The sequence below is a fragment of the Bubalus bubalis genome, chromosome 1 (genome assembly GCF_019923935.1).
Source record: "Bubalus bubalis isolate 160015118507 breed Murrah chromosome 1, NDDB_SH_1, whole genome shotgun sequence".
Lineage (NCBI taxonomy): Eukaryota > Metazoa > Chordata > Mammalia > Artiodactyla > Bovidae > Bubalus > Bubalus bubalis.
In genome coordinates, this window is record NC_059157.1 from 19,862,951 (window position 1) to 19,886,840 (window position 23,890).

General features: G+C 43.1%; 2 protein-coding genes across 3 annotated transcripts in view; both read right to left on the minus strand.

Moving 5' to 3' along the window:
* Positions 1–5,378: 5,378 nt before the first annotated feature.
* Positions 5,379–9,815, minus strand: LOC102401198 (ubiquitin carboxyl-terminal hydrolase 11-like). Its single transcript, XM_044937204.2, is given in 2 exon segments — positions 5,379–9,082; positions 9,084–9,815. Coding segments are annotated over 2 exon segments (2,640 nt in total). The 5' UTR covers positions 9,630–9,815; the 3' UTR covers positions 5,379–6,988.
* Positions 9,816–16,707: 6,892 nt separating this feature from the next.
* The window catches only part of TNKS (tankyrase), a 161,233-nt gene continuing 154,050 nt past the window's right edge, over positions 16,708–23,890 (minus strand). For both annotated transcript variants that reach the window (XM_025278992.3, XM_006060715.4), the window contains one exon: positions 16,708–22,352. In XM_025278992.3, coding sequence (XP_025134777.1) covers positions 22,334–22,352 — 19 coding nt within the window. In that variant the 3' untranslated portion in view covers positions 16,708–22,333. The remainder of the gene's footprint in view (positions 22,353–23,890) is intronic.

The window sequence follows — 23,890 nt, forward strand, 5'->3', positions numbered from 1 at the left end:
CTCATCTGAGAGTCTGCTTTCTTTTTAAAACAATTATTTATTTTAATTGGAGGATAATTGTTTTATAATATTGTGCCGGTTTCTGCCGTCAGTTCAGTTCAGTCGCTCAGTCATGTCCGACTCTTTGTGACCCCATGAATCTCAGCATGCCAGGCCTCCCTGTCCATCACCAACTCCCGGAGTTCACTCAGACTCATGTCCATCGAGTCAGTGATGCCATCCAGCCATCTCATCCTCTGTCGTCCCCTTCTACTGCCCCCAATCCCTCCCAGCATGAGTCTTTTCCAATGAGTCAACTTTTTGCATGAGGTGGCCAAAGTACTGGAGTTTCAGCTTTAGCATCATTCCTTCCAAAGAAATCCCAGGGCTGATCTTCAGAATGGACTGGTTGGATCTCCTTGTAGTCCAAGGGACTCTCAAGAGTCTTCTCCAACACCACAGTTCAAAAGCATCAGTTCTTCAGCGCTCAGCTTTCTTCATAGTCCAACTCTCACATCCATACATGACCACAGGAAAAACCATAGCCTTCACTAGATGGACCTTTGTTGGCAAAGTAATGTCTCTGCTTTTGAATATGCTATCTAGGTTGGTCATAACCTTCCTTCCAAGGAGTAAGCGTCTTTTAATTTCATGGCTGCAGTCACCATCTGCAGTGATTTTGGAGCCCCAAAAAATAAAGTCTGACACTGTTTCCACTGTTTCCCCATTTATTTCCCATGAAGTGATAGGACCCGATGCCATGATCTTCGTTTTCTGAATGTTGAGCTTTAAGTCAACTTTTTCACTCTTCACTTTCACTTTCATCAAGAGGCTCTTTAGTTCCTCTTCACTTTCTGCCATAAGGGTGGTGTCATCTGCATATCTGAGGTTATTGATATTTCTCCCAGCAACCTTGATTCCAGCTTTTGTTTCTTCCAGTCCAGCATTTCTCATGATGTACTCTGCATATAAGTTAAATAAACAAAACCAGAGGAACCAGAGATCAAATAGCCAACATCTGCTGGATCATGGAAAAAGCAAGAGAGTTCCAGAAAAACATCTATTTCTGCTTTATTGACTATGCCAAAGCCTTTGACTGTGTGGATCACAATAAACTGTGGAAAATTCTTCAAGAGATGGGAATACCAGACCACCTGGCCTGCCTCCTGAGAAATCTGTATGCAGGTCAGGAAGCAATAGTTAGAACTGGACATGGAACAACAGACTGGTTCCAAACAGGAAAAGGAGTACGTCAGGGCTGTATATTGTCACCCTGCTTATTTAACTTATATGCAGGGTTTCTGCCGTACATCAACGTAAATCAGCTACAGGTATATATGTCCCCTTCCTCTTGAACCTCCCTCCCACCTCCCACCCCATCCCACCCCTCTAGCTTGTCATAGCACCAGGTTGAGCTCCCTGAGTCATACAACAGATTTCCACTGGCTATCTATTTTACACATGGTACTGGATATGTTTCAATGCTACCCTCAATTCATCCCACCCCCTCCTTTCCCCACTGTGTCTGCAAGTCTCTTCTCTATGTCTGCATCTCCATTGCTACCCTAAGAATAGATTCGTCAGTACCATCTTTCTAGATTGCATTTATATGTGTTAATATACAATATTTGCTTTTGAGAGTCTGCTTTCTGCCAGGCCCAGGATGACTCTCAGGAGAGGTCTATCTTAAACACCTTACAACACAAGTGATTAGGGCTACAGTCAAAGATTGTACAAGGAGTTGCCACACCCTTCCCCAACAGTAGCAAAGGGGCCTGGCTCCCAAAATCTTAGGAAATTTTAGAGACCTCGTGTTCCCTCATGTTCTGTTGGGAGCACGGAAATAGCAATATGCATTGAGGCCAGGCTGAAGTAGTAAACGGATGAAGGTGATATAAGGCAGTGGTTCCCCAGTGGTCATTTGGTGATTGGTTCTATCAGATTCAGTTAGTACAAATGTCCCAAAGTGTAAACCAAAAGTATGTTAGTAAACACGTATTTCCACTGTGTCATTTTTATCTAACGTTATTTTGGAAGCACTCAGTTCAGTTCAGTCATGTCTGACTCTTTGTGCGACCCCATGGACTGCAGCACGCCAGGCTTCCCCCCGTCCATCACCAACTCCCAGAGCTTGCTCAAAGAGTTGGTGATGCCATCCAACCATCTCATCCTCTGTCATCCCCTTCTCCTTCTGCTTTCAATCTTTCCCAGCGTTAGGGTCTTTTGTAATGAGTCCCTCTTCGCATCAGGTGGCCAAAGTACTGGAGCTTCAGCTTCAGCATCAGTTCTTCCAATGAATATTCAGGACTGATTGTCTTTAGAATCGACTGGTTTGATCTCCTTGCAGTCCAAGGGACTCTTAAGAGTTTTCTCCAACACAGTAAGCAATGCAATTAGCAATGCAATTTGGAAGCACAAGTCAATGTAATTAGCAAGTGAACGAAATGAGGTATACGGTTTGAAAAATAGGAGGCCAAATTATTTGCAGATGATATGTATCTGAAAAACAGGAATCAACTGAAAAGCTATCAGAAATGAGAGAATTCAGCTAGTGGTTGATTATATTAACATGAAAAAAATCAATAGCTTCCCCATATGAAATATCAATTTAAAATAGATGTAGTAGATCCTGTTTACAATATCAGCTTAAAGATAAACTGCCTACAGTAAACTTTACCAGAGATAGGCAAGACCTAGCTGATGGACCTGCTAAAGCACTACTGGACTTCCCTGGCAGTCCAGTGGTTAAGACTACGTGCTTCCAATGCAGGGGGTACAGGTTCAATCCCTGGTCAGGAACTAAGATGGTACAGTGTGGCCAAAAACTAAAAAAAATCTTCAATGAAAAAAAAAATAAAGTCCTACTAAGGGACATAGAAAAAAAAAAGTCCTATCAAGGGACATATAAGAACACTTGAAAAAAAGCTGAAGGACATACTATATTCTTGGATTAAAAGACTCAGTATTGAAAAGATATTATTTCTCCATAAATTAACCTGTCCTTTAATATGATCTCAATCAAAACACCAACAGAATTTGGGAGGAACAGGGCAAAATATTCCTGATTTCACCTGAAGAGACAAATATGCAGAAGTGTGTAGGAAAATGGAAAAAAGAAAGGAAGTCGTAAGGTTGGAGGGGGACCACTTGTACTGTCCCTCTATCACCATTGTGATAAAAGTTTTAAATTTTTTATAGATTATTTTAAAAATAGAGATCCTTAGGGCCATCTAAGACATTGAGTCAAAGATTCCACAAGCTCCTACAAGTGATTATGACCAAGCCACCAGGGAAGCCCAGGGAATCTATTTTTAACTAGAACAGTAGCTGAGGGAACCGACTCCCCACTAGTTGCCATAGAAAAGTTCAGTGGTTAAGCTCCTGCACTTGACTTTGGGGTTCCAGGCATCTCTACCAAAGTGCTGCCAAGCTGACTCTGTGTGACCCCTTGGGGTGGTTGTACAACTCTTAAATTTAGTAAATTTATGAAAAAAATCTTATACACTTAAAATGGTAAATTTCATGGTATGTAAATTACATCCCAATAAAGTTGTTCAATGATTAATACACGAAAATAAATACATATGTTCACTGCCACAAAATTCAAAAATGCAAAGAACAGTGAAAGTTCCTTCTGCATATCCTTGCCTTACACCCCACTGTAAGAAATTTTCAGTAACCAAGATGAGCCACTGGGTGTAATTACTTCAAGACTCTGATTTATGCATTTTATAAATTCAAGTGTTGGACAGTGCAGGGGAGCAAAACTGGCCACCCCTAAATGTTTTTTTGGCATGCAAATTATTTCAAGCTGAAAGTAAGGAAGGACAAAAGGCTCAGGAAGAAACTTTGACCTTCCTCCTGAAGAATGCAGACAGAAGACCTGCTTCAGGAAGAGAACATCACCTTAGATAACCTAGCCTGGACCAGGTGTGTAGATGGGGAGGAATCCAGCAAAGTCTGTTAAAATTCCTCCGTCCCATTGTCTCCGCAGGGCCCAGCAAATATTTATTTACCAAACATTTGCTTTTCATCTCCATATAAATTGCCTTCCTTTCCTTTGAAGTGCCAAATCACTACCCCCAACATCCTCTTTTATCTTTAGCCGAAGATGGTCTTTAACTGAAGGGTTTCAGCCGTTTTGAGTTACTCAGTTTTCCTGGGTCTCTTCCACGGATACATGTCATTCAACTTTTGTGGGCTTTTCTCCCATTTATCTATACACATCTCATGCCAATTTAATTCTTAGACCAGTCAAAATAATGTAGAAGGGGAGCGGGAAAATTTCTTCCTCCCAGACAACAGGATAACATTTGAGTTGTTAGCCAAGCCAGTTATTTTAAATAGACATTCAGAGTGTACAGTCTCTGCTTTTGTTCTGTTGCTAAAAATCAAGTTAGTTAAATATGATATTCAACACCCTGATATTTTCATTTTTATTTTGTCAGTTTCTTAGAGGAATGCATTACAAATATGAGGAGGATTTGATAAACTCAGAATCACAGTGTAAGACTTTAACAGTTTGTGTTTTCTATTTCAATGATGCCTCGCATGCATGAAGTTGCGCTTTATACAACTTCTTGTGGTCAACAGCTGGGCTTCCCAGGTGGCGCTAGAGGTAAAGAACCCGCCTGCCAATGCAGGAGACATGAGACAAGGGTTCAATCCATGGGTTGGGAAGATCTGCCGGAGGAAGGCAGGGTGGTCCACTCCAGTGTTCTTGCTTGGAGAATCCCCATGGACACAGGAGCCTGGCGGGCTACAGTTCATGGGGTTGCAAGGAGTTGGACACGACTGAAGTGACTTAGCACGCATGCAGCACGTGGTTGATAGGTAGGTGATGTTTCTTGTTTTCCATGTATGTAAGGCCATTCTATTGATACTTTGGAATCAATAATACCATGTCTACATTTGCTTGGTCACCTCTTGTCTGGGATGTCTTTATACATCTCCTTTTCATTTTAAGTAACAGTTGCGGATTTATTTTTTAATCCTAGAGAACACATGACCATTGATAGAAATATGACTGTAGATTTATAGGTTGAATTCTGTAGTTAGGGTTAAAGTGGATTCTGGATATTTGCTTACAACAATGTTACTCCTTTTAAAATATAACCCATGGCTTTGAAGGGATCCAGCAAGAAAACTGAAGTGATGTTTCCACGCCCTTTTCATTTTCATCTCCCAGTGGAAACGATTTTCTTCCAACATTCTGAGCAAATGGGCAAAAATAGCAGAAATGCTAAGAGAATCGCACATTTATGGTTCTATCATCATCATCACAACTTTCTTCATTTCTAAGATGATTGCTCCTGCTTTTAAGTTTTCAAACAGAATGAAGCACTTCACCTGGAAATCAGACTGTACATTTAGAGGACAGGCCTTGAATTACCGAGCCGCAAGATTTAGAAAACATGTATTATTCTTGTTTCAATTTCTTCCCTTCCCACAGTTACATAGTTTTATTGAAAAAGTCAAACACATCCAAATATTAGAAAGCAAAAAAATGTCCTGAAACCCTGTATCTCTGAAACACTTACCCTCAACATTCCATGACCATCTTTCTACATATACATGTGTGCATATATACACACATACATATATACACGTGTGTTTTCATATTCTAGCTCATGAACAAAGAGTCATGATAGTTATGTTTTCTTGTGGCTTGCAGGTGATGTTTCTTTCTTTGTTCTATGTTCCAGACAGACATAAATAGATATGCACACCCATTTTTTTCTTTCAAAAATGTCAGCCATATTGTTAAAAAATATATTCTTTTCACATGTCTCCCTCCACCAGATTCTGCAAACAACCACTGTTAACCATCACATGTCCTTCCTTTTCCCTCTATCCCCACAGAGTCTTACACGATATGATGTGTTGTATTATATGGTATACAGGTATAAAGTGCATACACCATGTATCTATATGTTTAACTACATATAGGAATTTTATTGGTATTTGTTTTATAAAAACAAGATCATACAATACACAGTTTCTGCATCTTGCTTCCCTTGATGTATTGTGGAAATCGCTTCAACCCAACGCTAAATGAGATGATTTACTCCTAATTTCTTTCTTTTCAACATTTTTTGGCTGTACTGCATGGCATGAGGGATCATAGTTCTCCCTGACGGGGGACTGAATCCAAGACCCTTGCAGGTGTTAAGTCTTAACCACTGGACCACCAAGGAAGCCCCCCTCCCAATTCTTTTATGTAGATAAATTATTCACATAGATCAAAAATTTTAAAATATATAATAAAATGCCTCCTTTTCAACTAAGTCACCTCACCACCGATTTACCAATGTTATTAAAAAAAAAATTGTTACCAGATTTTGACATATTCACCAAGAAGGTATTCCAGTCATTTGGGTAAGCACATGAAGGTATAGTATGTTCATATTTTTGTAACTTCTCTCCCTATCCACTGCTTTTATACCCACTCACTAACACTTGTTATACAACTTCCTGAGTTTTGTCAGTCTGAGAGGTAACTTGTGTTAACTAATTTTAATTTGCATTTCTCTATGAGATAGAGCAATTTTTACACATTCAAGAACCATTTGTATTTTTCTATGAACTGTGTATTTATAACTTTGATCTGAATTTTTTTTTTTTTTAGGAACACACTGGCACTTTTATATATACACAGTGCAAGGTACAAGGTCTCAGAAAGAAAATACACTCTGTTCAGGTGCACCCCACCCCCACCCCCTGAGAACACCCCGGACTGAGGACAAGAAGGAAGGGGAGAATCATAAATAGAGAATAGAAGGGAAGGCTGATGCTCTGAAGAGCAAACATGGGTGGGGAACACACTGCTGGAAGGAGCCATGAGCTCTTTTTCCCTGGGAGAGAGTGATGTAGCGGCACAGGAGAACAGCAGCCACGACTAAGCCCACGACGCCTGGTGCGGGGCACCTAATGGGTAAGAGAACGGGGGTGGCTTTGGGAAGGAAGAGAGCTGGGACAGCTTCCTTCCCTCTGGTGGGGCCGGGGCTCCTCAGTTTACATCCATGAACCCCGACTTGGGTGGCGCATCGCAGGCAGAGGATGCCGGGGGGTTCAATGAGCCAGCCTGGGGTTGTAGACGGTGTGCCACGTCCTGGCGCTGGTAGAAGAGGACATAGGCTGCCTTGGACTCAATCTGATTCTCCGTCACAGGCAAGACGCTGTTGTCATCGAAGTAGTGCCACTGGCCGCTGTCCTTGTTGCAGGCAAATGTCGTGTAGTGTCCATCCCGCAGGCCCCCATAATGGTTGGAAACCGCGATGAGGTCGTATTTGTAGAGCTCCGGAGCTGAGTTGTCCTGAGGCTTGATGACAAACTCAGAGAAGTCCAGGTCCCGGATAGGAAACTCCACAAGCGTGTCCAGCTTTTCGCGGGAGAAAGTGGTGTAGGAAAAGCGCTTCAGGTGGATAATGAGTGTCTCTGGTAGCATCCACAAGTCCAGCTTCTTGGTGGCCAGCTGGTGCTGCTTGCAAGTGGGGCAGTACCAGGGGTTTTCCTTCTCCAGGGTCTCAACAGTGGTGAAGAGTTCGATGCATTCCTGCAGCTGCACTGGGGCCTTCTTCAGCACGTACCCGACACAGCTGTGCTTCACGTAGCCCTCAGCCTCCACCTCGTCATAGTAACGCTTCTTCATCTCTGGCTCCCAGTCAATGGCAATGTATGGCTGTGCCTGGGTATCCTCGTTGAAGGTCCAGCGGTCGCTGGTCCCATTGGAATTAACCCTTTGCAGGGTGAAGAGGTGCTTGTGCCACACCCTCTGGGGCCAGTGAGATGGCCCAGGAGAGGTGTCCACAGGGCCGGGGCTACCGCTCACAACTCCAGAGCTGGACCCAGCCTGCTCCAGCCCAGGGTCTTGGGAGCTGCCCCCAGACCCATGTCCAGGCTGAGGGAGGCTGTCCTTACCCTCCAGGTCTTTCTCATCCCCATCTTCCTCATCATCCCAGCTGGGTCTGGTCACGTAGCGTGAGAGGCGGTACAGCAGGATGTGATACAGGGCGTCCCACGAGAGCCGGTCCCGGGGCACCGACACCAGAAGCGGGTGCCCGAAGAGCATCAGGCCATAGTAGGAACCGTTGTAGTCCCGGGCTGGGGTGCGCTCCCGCAGGTAGACAGGAAGCACAACGTCCTCTCTGGAGTTCTCCCCAACGGCCGCCCTGCCTGACACCTCGTATATGAAGATATCGTCTCTGTCCAAGATGCTGCTCAGAGACTCCTCCAGTTGGTAGATCTTATAGAAGCGGTGACTGAAGACATCGGCCACCATCATCCTTTCTGGAGAGACGCCAGTGTGTTTGGCCAGAGCCACACACAGATCCAAGATCTTGCCTTTCTTGGGGACCAGGAGCTGGTGTTGCTCGGGCTTGCGGCGGGGGTCCATGGAGACAAAGAAAATCTCCATGACCCTCTTGTGGCTCACAGGCAGTGGGACACTGAGGTAGCAGAAGGGGTCGAAGGTCACAGACACATTGCCACACTCAGGGCACACCAAGGTGGACTTGAAGAGGCCATGGAAAGTGTCCACGATCACAGAATCGTTCCACCGTTTGTGGTTCTGCCAGGCCTCCTGAGCCACCTCGTGATCGGGTCTCCCAGCAGCGTCGCACAGCTCCACGTATTCCTTCTTCTTGACGCGATTGAGGTCCTCGTGCAGTCCATCCAGGAGGAACGACAGCAGCTCCTGTGAGTCATGCAGCTGGTAGCCCAGGAACTGGGACGCAAAGTGGCTGACCTTGGTCTTGAACACGTAGGGCACGATGGAGCGGTGGTGGCCGGACCACGCCTGCTTCACCAGGTCGGCATAGGCCTCTGCAATCTCCCCCTTCATGCCCAGCGGGTTGCTGAGGTTGAGCTCCTCTAGGTAGCGGTTTTGGAGGAAGTACTCGGTGAGCTGCGGCACATTGCTGAGGCACTGCAGGGCCGAGTTCATGAAGCACGTGTTGCCCAGGTTGGTGAGACCACAGATGCCCGGCTGGCCTTGTAAGTCCTCACCCTCCTCCGATGCTCCAATCGTGTGTGGTCGCGCACTGCGCCAGGTGCCATCCTTGTTTCGGGTCTCCATGACGACCACCTGCTCAGTCTCGAGAGCGGGCGTCAAGCACTGTGACGCAGGCGTCGCACAACCTCTCAAAAGAGCCCTCCGCGTTCTTGAGCCACAGCCGGGTCTCTTCCTGGGGTGACCCGGAAACTGTTCTCGAGCGGTGCGCAAAAACGAGGTCACTAGAATCTGCGGGGCTGAGCTGAGCCGTGGGCGGTGTGTCCGTATCATTGAGCTGGACGAGCACCAGTCCTACTGGGTGCACTTCAACCTTGTGGGTGCTGGGCAGTTCCACGACCTTGCGTTCCATGCAGGGCGGGTCATGCTCTAGAACATACCAGTTGACCAGGTAATGCTGAGCAGCCATTGGGAGCAGCACATAGTCTTTACCTTCCGCCAGTCCCTTCTTGAGGCGTCCGTTTACCTGGTCTTCAAAGACCTCAGCCTTGTTGATGCAGCCAGGGAAGATGCTGGAGTCTTGATCGCCTCCCACTGCTCGTACCCATGCTGCCCAATGAGGAACCTGCATTTTCTTCCGTCCTGGGAAGAAGAGCTCGACCAGAGACAAAAAACTTGCTGCATCACAAACTTTACTCATTTGCAGGCGCCATTTTTTGCTTCACCTGATTTTTTTTTTTTTTTAAATAATCTTACAGGCTTTTAGGAACTCTCTCTGTATGAAAGAGATTAGCCCCCTTCTACAGTAAGTAATGTTAGTCGCTCAGTCGTGCACAACTCTTTGTGACCCCATGGACTGCAGCCCACCAGGCTCCTGTCCATGAGATTTTCCAGGCAAGGATACTGGAGTGGGTTGCCATTGCCTTCTCCAGGGGCTCTTCCCAACCTAGGGATGGAACCCGGGTCTCCTGCACTGCAGGCAGATTCTTTACAGACTGATCTACAAGGGAAGCCCTTCTAAAGTATGAATTGCAGATATTTCTCCCAGTTTGTTATTTGTCTTTTGACTTTGTTTATAATAGTTTTTAAAAAATACGTTATCTTTTTGAGTCTTTGCTTTCCATTCTTTTTGTATACATTCTCCTGTCTTATTTTAAAGAATATTGAGACCGAGAACACAGCTGCTTACCTTGTAGGTTGGTCCCAGTGCTGAGCAAGGAAACATCAGTTTTATTTCAACATCATAGGTTGAGTGAGTGCCTGAGAGAGGGGCTTGCTTGGGTAACTGTTCTCTCTTCCCAGTACTTCCCCTGGGTCTGAACTTTGGAGCACGGGTCTACAAAATCAGTTCCTAAGTTCGAAGTGGCAGAAACATAAAGAATATTTGAATTTACCCTCTGTCTTCCCCAGTTTTAAACGAATTTAAAACATCAGCCTTTTTAAAAATACATGTTCACACTATTCACCACCTTGAAGTCAAAGGAGGATTAGGTTTAAATTAATTATTTTTTATTATTTATTTCTTCATGTGCATCTCTATGTCTCCTCTCTAAAAGGGGAAGTATTAGTGTATACATTATGCTTGTAAGTGTGTTTCTAGCCTTCTCTCTCTTTATTAAATAGGTTTAATTTTTTTTAGAGCAGTTTTGGGTTCAGCAAAATTGAGCAGAAGTTATAGAGATTTTGCATAAACCCCTGGTCCCGGTTGATAAAAGCCTCCTCCATTATCAACATCCTCTACCAGAGTGGTGTATTTGTTACAATTGATGAACCTATGTTGACACATCAAAATCACCCAAAATCTACAGTTTGCATTAGGGTTCACTCTGGGTGTTGTACATTCTATGGGTTTTGGTAAATGTGCAGTGACATTCATCCACCTTTACAGTATCTTTGAAGGTATTCTCACTGCTCTGAACATCCTCGTGCTCCACTTAGCCATCTCTCCCTTCCTGACTGCTGGCAACCACTTCTCTATTTGTCTCCACAGTTTTGTCTTTTTCAGAATGTCATATAGTTGGAATCACACACCCTGTAGCCTTTTCAGATCAGCTTCTTTTGCTTAGCATTCACGTTTCTTCCACGTCTTTTCATGGCTTGAAAGTTCATTTCTTTTTAGCGCTGAACAAATATCCCACTGTCTGGAGGTGCCAGAGTTTGTTTATCCATTCAGCTACTGAAGGGCATATGATTGCTTTCAAGTTTTGTCAACTGTGAATAAAGCTGTTAGAAACACCTGTGCGCGGGTATTGGCATGAACCTAAGTTTTCAACACCTTTGCATAAATATCAAAGTGCACTCTTGTTGGAACATACAGTATGTTTAGTTTTGTAAGAAATGGCCAAACTGTCTTCTGAGGTGACTATACCATCTTGCATGCCACCAACAATGAGAGTTCCTGTCGCTCTGCATCCTCACTAGCATTTGGTATCAGTGTTCCAAATTTTGGCCAGAGACAGGGATCAAGACCATCCCCATGGAAAAGAAATGCAAAAAAGCAAAATGGCTGTCTGGGGAGGCCTTACAAATAGCTGTGAAAAGAAGACAAGCGAAAAGCAAAGGAGAAAAGGAAAGATATAAACATCTGAATGCAGAGTTCCAAAGAATAGCAAGAAAAGACAAGAAAGCCTTCTTCAGCGATCAATGCAAAGAAATAAAGGAAAACAACAGAATGGGAAAAACTAGAGATCTCTTCAAGAAAATCAGAGATACCAAAGGAACATTTCATGCAAAGATGGGCTCGATAAAGGACAGAAATGGTATGGACCTAACAGAAGCAGAAGATATTAAGAAGAGATGGCAAGAATACACAGAAGAACTGTACAAAAAAGATCTTCACGACCCAGATAATCACAATGGTGTGATCACTGACCTAGAGCCAGACATCCTGGAATGTGAAGTCAAATGGGCCTTAGAAAGCATCACTACGAACAAAGCTAGTGGAGGTGATGGCATTCTGGTCGAGCTATTCCAAATCTTGAAAGATGATGCTGTGAAAGTGCTGCACTCAATATGCTAGCAAATTTGGAAAACTCAGCAGTGGCCACAGGACTGGAAAAGGTCAGTTTTCATTCCAATCCCAAAGAAAGGCAATGCCAAAGAATGCTCAAACTACCATACAGTTGCACTCATCTCACACACTAGTAAAGTAATGCTCAAAATTCTCCAAGCCAGGCTTCAGCAATATGTGAACCGTGAACTTCCTGATGTTCAAGTTTGTTTTAGAAAAGGCAGAGGAACCAGAGATCAAATTGCCAACATCTGCTGGATCATGGAAAAAGCAAGAGTGTTCCAGAAAAACATCTATTTCTGCTTTATTGACTATGCCAAAGCCTTTGACTGTGTGGATCACAATAAACTGTGGAAAATTCTGAAAGAGATGGGAATACCAGACCACCTGATCTGTCTCTTGAGAAATTTGTATGCAGGTCAGGAAGCAACAGTTAGAGCTGGACATGGAACAACAGACTGGTTCCAAATAGGAAAAGGAGTTTGTCAAGGCTGTATATTGTCACCCTGTTTATTTAACTTATATGCAGAGTACATCATGAGAAACGCTGGACTGGAAGAAACACAAGCTGGAATCAAGATTGCCAGGAGAAATCTCAATAACCTCAGATATGCAGATGACACCACCCTTAGGGCAGAAAGTGAAGAGTAACTAAAAAGCCTCTTGATGAAAGTGAAAGTGGAGAGTGAAAAAGTTGGCTTAAAGCTCAACATTCAGAAAACGAAGATCATGGCATCTGGTCCCATCACTTCATGGGAAATAGGTGGGGAAACAGTGGAAACAGTGTCAGACTTTATTTTTCTGGGCTCCAAAATCACTGAAGATGGTGACTGCAGCCATGAAATTAAAAGACGCTTACTCCTTGGAAGGAAAGTTATGACCAACCTAGATAGCATATTCAAAAGCAGAGACATTACTTTGCCAACAAAGGTTTGTCTAGTCAAGGCTATGGTTTTTCCTGTGGTCATGTATGGATGTGAAAGTTGGACTATCAAGAAAACTGAGGGCCGAAGAATTGATGCTTTTGAACTGTGGTTTTGGAGAAGACTCTTGAGAGTCCCTTGGACTGCAAGGAGATCCAACCAGTCCATTCTGAAGATCAGCCCTGGGATTTCTTTGGAAGGAATGATGCTAAAGCTGAAGCTCCAGTACTTTGGCCACTTCATGGGAAGAGTTGACTCATTGGAAAAGACTCTGATGCTGGGAGGGATTGGGGGCAGGAGGAGAAGGGGACGACAGAGGATGAGATGGCTGGATGGTATCACTGACTTGATGGACATGAGTCTGAGTGAACTCCGGGAGTTGGTGATGGACAGGGAGGCCTGGCATGCTGCGATTCATGGGGTCGCAGAGTCAGACACGACTGAGCGACTGATCTGATCTGAATAGGTGTGTAATGGCATGTCATTTTTCAAATTTGCCTTAACATCTTTTCCTATGCTTATTCCTCATCTGTTTACCTCCTTTGGTGAGGTGTCTGTTTAAGTCTTTGTTCTATTTTTTACTCAGGTTGTTGATTTTCTTAACATCCAGTTTTAAGGGTTCTTTGTATATTTTGGATAGTAGTGCTTTATCAGATATGCCTTTTGCAAATATTTCTCCCAGTCTATGGCTTATCTTCTCATTCTCTACCCAGAATCTTTTGCAGAAGTTGTAAATAAAAATTTAGCTTATCAGTTTCTTTTATAGATGATGCCTTTAGTGCTATATTTTAAACAGTCATTGTGGTCTGGGGGTTCTAGTTCTACATGTAAGGAACTTGGAAGGTGTAAGTCCTAATAACACGTCAAAAGCCAAACAGAGTGAAAAATCAACTCTCCTAGGATATGTAAGAGAGGTAAGGACACAGGGGAAATTGTCCCCGAGACTGGAGAAGTTGACAGGCAAATACAGAGAATAACAATTTACTGGAGCTGAGATTCATGAGCTGAAGTTGCTCGGGGAACCAGTACTGAGCAGGAAAACAAGAACTGCAATGAATTGCTAGAGGCTGAATGTGGATAACCCTGAGAGCTCAAAACTCCAGCGGGACCCAGTCATCGGGGACTGGGACAGTTCTGTGAGATTTATTTCCAGGAACTCAAATAGGTTCTCATAGTAAACACTGGAGAAAAATATCCTTGTTCTTCAGGCAGTAGGAGAGAGAAAGGAACCATTTTGAAATAAACCACAACCTCTGTTCTTAACAACCTTCCCTTATGAGAACTAGCTGACCAGGGCCTAAATCAGCAGGTGCTCACCGTGTGTCCAGGTCTACTCTGTCGGAGCTCAGTTCCCATACAAAACTCAGCAGAAAATGCTAGTTTTAATTCTTACAGCAACTCTATGAACTGCTAGAAGTAGGAGACCCATTTTATAGTCTTTTTTTTATTTTTGGCTGAACTGTGGGGCATGAAAAGTGAAAGTCACTCAGTTGCGTCCAACTCTTTGTGACCCCATGGACCCCATGAACTGTGGGGCATATGGGATCTTAATTCCCCAACCAGGGATTGAACCTGTGCCCCCTGCATTGGGAGCATAGAATCTTAACCACTCAACCATGAGGGACGTTCCACTGGAGCTTATTATACAGAATGAAGTAAGTCAGAAAGAAAAACATCAATACAGTATACTAACGCATATATATGGAATTTAGAAAGATAGTAACGATGACCCTATATGTGAGACTGCAAGAGAGACACAGATGTATAGAACAGTCTTTTAGACTCTGTGGGAGAGGGCGAGGGTGGGATGATTTGGGAAAATAGCATTGAAACATGTATATTATCATATGTGAAATGAATCGCCAGTCCAGGTTCAATGCATGAGACAGGGTGCTTGGGGCTGGTACACTGAGATGACCCAGAGGGATGGGACGGGGAGGGGGGGGGGTTCAGGATGGGGAACACATGTACACGCATGGCTGATTCATGGCAATGTATGGCAAAACCACTACAATATTGTAAAGTAATTAGCATCCAATTAAAATGAATAAATTTATAAAAAAAAGAAAATGAAGGGACTGAGGCACTGGGAGGGTAAGGAGCTTCCCAAAGTCACATGGCTATTAATAGTAAGTGGCAGAGCCGGGCCTTGAACTCCAGCAGTTTGAGGTGTCTTCATCCTATACGGCCTTTCAGCAAACTTGCTGCACTTACAGACTATGTAGCCGGCCAGATTTCTCGTTACACTTCTGCTTTCTCCTAGGACCCCAAGAGCACTTGAAAATCTTCCGAATATTCCTACTAAATAACTTTGGCAGAAATTATTCCTACTTGGCAGATAGAAGAGACCCAGAGCCCCCGCAGAATTTCCTGGGGGTTGTGAACCAATCTGGTGGTCCACAGCAGCCATGGTTTCCCGAAAACTCCAGCCTCTTCATACCACCATGGATTCAATCCATGGTTTTCTTCTTTTTAAACTTTTTAAAACAAAATTAAGTATAGGTATTTTACAATGTTCTGTTAGTTTCAGGTATACAGCAAAGTGATTCAGCTTTATATATAGATTCTTTTGCATTTAGGATATTACAGGATATTATAGTTCCCTGTTCTATATTTTTGTGTTGTTCAGTCACTCAGTCATGTCTGACTCTTTGCTAGCCCACGGACTATAGCACACCAGACTTCCCTGGCCTTCACCATCTCCAGGAGTTTGCTCAAACTCATGTCCATTGAGTCAGTGATGCCATCCAAAAGTAAGTCCTTGTTATTTATTTTATATATGGTAGTTTGGATCTGTAATTCCTAAACACCTAATTTATCTTATGCTTTGTATAACATTCTCCGGACTTGTAAGCAGAATTATGAAAGTAGAGATGAATAGAATTACTTTTCAAATCAGCCTTTGACCAAGTAAAGTATGCCAAGAATCCTATTAAAAAAATGAACATGTCACCTACATATTGTCAGACGTCTTATTCATCATTAGCTCTACAGGACGGGTGGGGATTGGCCAACTCAAGTCCTGCACCATCCCCTTCCCCTTGTTCTAGACGCAGGTCTTTAGAGCAGATGCTAAGCTGCAAATCTGGCAGCCAGGTCTCAGCTGAATGGGAACTGATGACCTTTTATATTATCTGTTTGCGTTGGATCTTAGTTATGGCCATGTGGGCTTAGCTGCCTTGTGGCATGTGGAATCTTAATTCTCTGACCAGGGATCGAACCTGCGTCCCCTGCATTAATGGGCAGATTCTTAACCACTGGGCCACCAGGAAAGTCTTTAGATGACCTCTGTAATGCCAGGTGCTCCTTCAGCTTAGACGCCCACTGTGCTGTCTTATGACTATAAAATAGCAAGGAAAAGTGAACCGTGCCCAATGACAAAGGGCCACAAGTGCTATTCATAGGCTGTACTTTCTAGCCTGAGTCACAGCCACCAAAGCAGTGCCATCACAAGAGGCAGGCAGCCCACTGGCTCCCGTGCCCCACACTCCCCCATGATACGAGGAGGGACTGAGGTCCGGAGCGATACCAGTTTGCCGGCCTCCCAGCTGCTTTGGGAGCCCGAGTGAAGTCTGTCTCCAAAGCGCGTGCCCCGCTGTTGTGAAGGTATTTCTAAAAGGCAGCTGTGCTTCTGCTACTGCTGTACCTCAGTGACTCCCATGTGGGCTGCGAGGTGAGGATAAGGCCCTTCATCGGGTCTCATAGAGACTTGTCTGAAGATGAGAGGGAGCTGTTGTTTGTCTTCTCCGGCAGTTTTAGGGCAGTCGCATTAAGGTTAGTCAGGTTGAAAGGAACAAACAGGGAAATGAAAACACTTCAGAGCTAACTGCTACCCACATACCATATACTTTAAAAATGTTTTTATTGAATATTAAACAATTACAAGTACTGTAAGTTAGACATTTAGCCAAAGCACAATTACAGGTTAAATATAATCATAAAGATGTCTTAAATAGAAACCCACCATGCAGGCAGGTTGAGTTCCTTGACGCTCTCTTTTGGAAAGAAGAGGGTGAGGGGGGAAAAAAGGGTCCTCCAATCCATGTGAAAGAGAGTGAAGTCTAGAAGAATTTACATGCTGTAAGCAATTTCCTACGACCAAATCAACAGGCTTGCCAGATTTAGTAAAACGATACAAAACAAAGCCAAAGAGCCCAGGATGTTAAGTTTGAAATTCAGATAAATAATAATTTTTTACAGTAAATATATGCCAAATAATGCAAACCATACTTAAGCAAAACAATTATTTATCTGAAATTCAAATTTAACTGGGTGTCTTTTATCTGGCAATTCTACAAATAGACAAATGTAGAACAGGACAGGAGAGTGAACTGAACTCCCTGCCATTGGTGGGTCACAGAGACTACAAATAAAAACATTACCAATAATGAACCGAAGAGTCACTACATTGGTTATGTACACAGACCAACATCACAATGAGAAAATACACTTACTACTTCAAATGCTGTTGCCAGGAAACACTCTTGATTTCCTCAAAGCTGGTTTTGTAAATGTTTTTGAGAAACCTTAATATAAGTACCTTTTAATCTGTAGGTATCAAAGACAATAGACAGGGTGAGCTTGAAACAATGGGAGCAGAAGCAGGTATTCTATGCACATGAAGAGTTTAAATATTCTGTGTCATGAATAGAATGGTTATATAGTCAAGGTCGGCTTCTAGGTCTAGGCTATTAGCCTCAAAGATTTTGGTTCCTTTCCAATTTTTATTGTGTTTTCTAGCTTTTCCTCCTGAGCCTTGGGAGGGGCTGGGGGCATGTAAGGGACCTCCCCTTGCTCCACCAGGGTTTAACTATACTTCTCTGCAAACACAGAGCCAACAAGGGGCTTCACGAACTGCCTGCGGAAAAGGGCAGGCTTATGAAGAATAACCAAACACTCTAGATTCTAGAGCATGAGAAATCTTTTTGAAAAAGATGGGTGGTGGAGTGTATGGAGATGTGAAAGTGTAAAGCATAAAAGAAAATGTGAAAAAATGAAGAGTCAGAATGCAGTCACCTCTACCGTGTGAATATTCTCTCAAAGGAGTTAAAAACCTCTGCAGATGTTTAAAACTGGTCACTTTGTGAGCATATTTAGTCTTGGGGAGTATGTAAAATCTTAGCTTCCTACTGCTTGTCACTTATCACTGTGCTTTATATTTTTAAATGATTCAAAATTAGCTTGTGCAACACTCAAATTCTACATGGTATCTATCACTTCATGAGTTGCTGGTAATCCCTACATGCACAAAACTTCATGGATTTTGAAATCATTTCTCTCAACCAGAATGTTTGATAGCTGAGGAAGTTCAGCTGCAGAGGAATGGGGGACGGTTTGATTCTCTCAGCTCCTCTGCAGATAAAGGGAGGATTCCTTAGAAAATAGATTCTTGTCAACTAAGTTTACCAGGTGTGAGATACATGGAGATACACCCAACATGCTGACATCTTTCACATGCTGAGAAATGGAATTACAACTCTGTGTTTATTAGGATATAAAAGGTGAAAAGTTCTCTGCCATAGTTAAGGCTTTGTTAAGAAATTTTAATTGTCTATTAATTTCAGAATGCACAAGGTATCTGAAGTAGTCTTACTTTTTAAGTTTTTTTTTTAATGCATTTCCTTTTCATATGCTAGACGTGTCCAGCCAAAGCACAAATATCATCTTCACAATTACTTTCTTTTAATTTCTCTGTCACTGATTTGACATCAAAGAAGTTTAGTCTTTAAATTTCTGACACATGAAACCCTATCTTAAGGTCAGTTTTGAGCGCTGCCTGAATGATTAAAATCGATAGCTCTATGTCAGATAACTGCCCAAAAGAAAAATACAGAAAAAAAGCTGTTTATCACAGATTATCATACAAATGGGATCTGGATATCCTAGGGGAAAGGTGCTTAAAAATACACAACATCTCTGTTTGAACGTGTTCACGGAAATCCAGAAGGCACAGGTGTTTAAGAACAAGGGTGAGCAGTGGCCAAGAACCGTTGTGCAGCTGTGAGATAGAGAAAAACACAGACAACTTATTGCATTCTAATGCTGTTTTCTAGCATACACCAAAATTTTATTTTTTGAGTAGAGGCTATGATATTACTCTATATTACTTTATTTGCCACACTCAGGCATTTCTCTGCACGTATCAATGCACTTCGCTATTTTGAGAGCAAAGGGAAATTAGTGTAGCCACGAACATCAAGCTCAAAGGAGCAGAAGGATGTCATTTCACACAAACATCCTAGTGTTGTTTACTCTACTTATGTTACTGAAAAGCTAGGAATTCCAAACTCCAAGAAGGAAAAGATGAAGGATTCTGGTTGTACTGCTATTATTCCGCATAGAATCAGAACTCTGGGTTCCACACTGGCATCTGTCAACAAAGTGGCCGACTCTTCTAAGCAGAGAACATGAGGCCTACTACCTGACTCTGGTTGTGAACTGGAAACTGAGGTACAGTCACTGTATATATGCAAGACTCAAGACAGAGAATGGAGGCAAATGAGTGGGGTCAAAGGTAACTGCTGGAGCTAATCCTAAATCCAGATTAGCAATCTGGGGAAAAAGGAAGGAGGCCAAGAACAAGGAGAAAAGTGCCCAGTCCAGACCACTTAACTGATGCCAACAGCGAGCAAATCGGGCCATCAGGGCTAGAAGCCCTTTGATGTCAGACGTGCAGTGGGCTGGTGGAGGGTCTGGATTCTCTCTTCTCTGTGGTCTGGGAAACAGAGGGGCCACTCAGGGGCGGGCATACTGGAAGCCCTCACTTGCTAGTGTTTCTGTAGAGCGTGTACAAGAAATTAACTGCATCTCAGCCTACCGAATGCCATGCTTTTAAGTCCCACTACTATGGGTGGAAACTCCAAATGCAATCAATGTCTGCTAACTTGAAACACGCTCAGGGTAACCTTTGGTTTTCAAGTTTTGAAAAAATGTATTTGGCTCTTATGAGATACTGATTACCTCATTACTTCAGCAGATGAGTAGTATGTACACATTCCTTCAAGAACTACTACATACTCAAATCATTACAAGACAAGAAGCACAGCGAATGTCTTCCTTACACAGTACCTTTACTCGGCACACAGAAGGTCAGATATAACACTGGCAGTTTAAATACCGAACCACGGCTTAGCTTCTCAAATGTAAGGCTGAAGTTTCAAACTGGCACATCCGTTAACCTAGTTAGTGTGACGGAAACGACATACAACCACAGTTGAGTGGGTAGTGGCTTCTGTTTTTAATGAAGCTATAAAGCTTTTGAGATCCATACCATATTCATCCTTTTACTTAACTAAAAATCACAGCTGTGTTTACCATTTTAAACTATATCTAATTGGAGGCAAGTATTATACACTTTCACAGCTACTGAAAACGACACAAATGCCAATTCCTTCAACCCACTGTTACAAACACAGCAAAAGAGAAGGAAGGGAGGAAAACAGCCCTCTTCATGAATATCAAACTTGGGAGCTCTGTGTGGAATTCTAGTGCTATTAAACAAGTAGCCAAGACACAAACACCCAGCTTGGGTCACTAAAACTTCAATAGAAGCAACAACTGAGGCTAATTCTTGATTTAATTTTGAGGACCCATGCAAGATTCAGCTATAAAACTCAAAACTAGTTCCTGATGCCTAGTTCTAGCATTGGACTCAAGCCAAAAGAAAAGCAAAATGTGTATTTTAAGACCCTATTCTAGAATCTTTGCATGTAACCATTTTCTTTAGGAGATTAAATGAAGTCACAGCTTAATCAACTTGCATTAAAAAAACAAACAAGCAAATTAGTTTTCAGGACTGTAAATTGAAATGGCAAGTTTGCATCATACTGTTTTTCCTTTTTTTCCGCCACATTTATATTACTTTGCTTCGAAGCTGAGTAGACACACAGCATGTCCATGTAAATATGTTAGTGCACTCAATTCAATATTCAGTTAAGATGAAAAGGACCAGTGTGAGAACTGTCACGGATAATTTTTTTTTTTTTTTTTTTACAAGTGTCAACGTGCACTTGACAAATGTTGAGGGAAAAAAAGCGAAACAAAGCAGTGATTTCAAGAAGAAACAGTATGACTACTTCTCTCCTTTCATTTAAAAACAACCGAAAGAGCTTTGGTTTCCATTTTTGTTCTCCTCATCTATTAAGCAGTTTGAGACAATGGTTCAAAAATTTAGTGCAGGGACCTATGTAAACTATCTGAAGCACCTCACTCAAAATAAACCCCAAATCTGGAGCAAACAAAAGAGTTCTCCCATTTGTGCCTACCTAGTGACTAAACAGGATTTGAACCCCAGCTTTCTAAACTAGAGAAACAATCAAGTAGTATTTTTGTGATTCTACTGGAGTATGGTAATTCCACCAAATTGGGAAGTAAGGCAGCTGCTTCTGGGGCGCCAGTTCTGGTGGTGCGGGTTAAGTGAAGGGAAGTAGTGTTATCTTGGAGAAGTCCTCGTGGTCCTTTTCTGCTGCCGTATTTTCGCACCTCGGGCCCCTCACGCGTCTTAATGATGCTTCTGGATTCACAGGCCTCCCCGGCGGTCTCCCCTCTGAACGTCACCACAGCCTCTCACCGGCTGGGCTCTTCCTGGCCCTCCAGCACCGTCCCGAATGCCTTGGAGGCAGGCCTGCATTGGGAAGTGCGAGCGGCTCTCATGGGCTTCGACGTGCTCTGAACCTGGGAGTTCCTAAATCAGGTGGATGCTGGGTGCTTTTCCCTTGTAAGACTGGCCAATCATAAAAGGAAACTGAAATGTGGTGTTTTTCCTTTCCATCTCCATTTACGCTGATAAGAGGTACAGATAAAAAATAAATCAGTGGGGGAAAAAAAGTGGACACTAAAAGCCTTGCTCAGCCGGAAGCTCGGGTTATGTCACTAGTGATTTTAGTCAGTGTGACTGTGCAAAATATCCTCAGGAAGGCTCGGGCTCATTTTCAAAGTAAGCAACAACAATGATAGCAACAAAAAGTGGATGATAATGCTCAGAAAAAACTAAAAAATGAGCCTGTCATATGTGTATATTTATTATATACACGGGCCATATGTAGAAAAGCAAATGTAGTGTGTGAATTGTGAACATTTGGGAAAAGTATTGGTTATGCTGTCTTTTTTCCCATTAAGTCTAGATCGAAGCAGTCCTGCCTTAACGATGGATAACTGCAATGAAAATGAGCCTGAGATATATTAAAAGGCCGCCCCTGTAAACATTTCCTCAAAGGGAACAGTAGCAGTTGAGTATTTATCAGTTACTCATACTATATTCATCACTATCGCAATGCTTTATAAAAGACAAACAGCTTATTTCTAGGCTGTCGGGGATTTACAGAATATTGATTTTGTTGAAAACAATCCACTGTCATCCAGGCCCGGGCTGAAATCTGATCCGGCCTTTACCAATGGGCATTCACTAGGTCTTCTGTTCTGCGGCTGTCGCGGTCTGTGAAGGAGCTTCCGGCTTCATGATCTGGTATGTGATCAGATACTCTGGGTATGCCTGGAAAGGACAGGAAGAAAGCATTATCACCCTTTGGGCAGGTAAGATACCGAAGCCCAGCTTCACATGGACGCTTCAGAGGCTGCTGGTCATAATCCACACTCTACATACACCTTGAGAGCCTGCCTGGACAGTGAGGAGGTCCACTTTCATCTCTGTACGTAAACCTGTGTAAACCCTGTAATCCTAGAATTGCTATCATGTTATTTTACCTCTGAATACTGTAAATTCGTCACACCACATTTATGCCTCCCTAGAGTCACATGCCATGGGAGAAGGCAATGGCACCCCACTCCAGTACTGTTGCCCAGAAAATCCCATGGATGGAGGAGCCTGGTAGGGTGCAGTCCATGGGGTCGCTAAGAGTCAGACATGACTGAGCGACTTCACTTTCACTTTCCACTTTCATGCATTGGAGAAGGAAATGGCATCCCACTCCAGTGTCCTTGCCTGGAGAATCCCATGGACAGAGTAGCCTGGTAGGCTGCAGTCCATGGGGTTGCACAGAGTTGGACACGACTGAAGCGACTTAGCAGCAGCAGCAGCAGAGTCACATGCCAAAAACCAGAAAACTAAGGCAAAGAAAAATCTTTCTCATGTCACCTCATTGATTGCTGTCACATAGCATTTTCAAGAAAAGTCAATGACAGAATAATTCACTGAACTGATTTCAAGTTAATCATAGATGATGAGGTAACCCACTGAGCGAGGAGGGGGAAAGGCGAGGTGTGTGGGGTCACCAGTAACCTAGAGGCAAGAGTTTGGAGGTCATTTTGACAAGTTGACTAGTGAAAGGCAACTTTGACAGGAAAGAGAATGGCTCTGAAGATGAGCCTCTACCCCTGTCTTCTATGATCCTTTGTGTGATACATCCTTTTGCTTGTAGAAAAGTTGCTTAAGCAAAGGAATCGGTAACGCAAGCGTTTGAATTTGGTAGTATGGTATTTTAGATCCCCAATACATGTAAAATTTAGGCAGATTCTAATGGTATGAATGACTTAAAGATCATTTTCTGAGTGCTTCTGGTTCTTACTCATTAGGCTACTGAACTGCTTCTGTGTATAATGGCAACCCACTCCAGTGTTCTTGCTGGGAAAATCCCATGGACAGAGGGGCCTGGAGGGCTATAGTTCATGCGGTCACAAAGAATTGGACACAACTGAGTGACTGAGCACATAGTTTGAGATAGGAATGAATCATATCAAAGTCCAGAAGTAGGCTTTAAGGCAAGGGAATTAATAAACTTCAGGACCAGAAGGGCCCAGGATAGACCAACAAACATTATTTCCTGTCAAGTCTTACTCTAAACCCAAGCTGGTTCTAAGAGCATAGAGCATATTTTTTTAAGTACTTAGAAGAAAAGATTCAACAATCACTTTTAGTAGCCAAATTCCCTGATAGCTCAGTTGGTAAAGAATCCTCCTATAAGGCAGGAGACCCCAGTTCAAATCTTGGATCCGGAAGATCTGCTGGAGAAGGGATAGGCTACCCACTCCAGTATTCTTGGGCTTCCCATGTGGCTCAGCTGGTAAAGAATC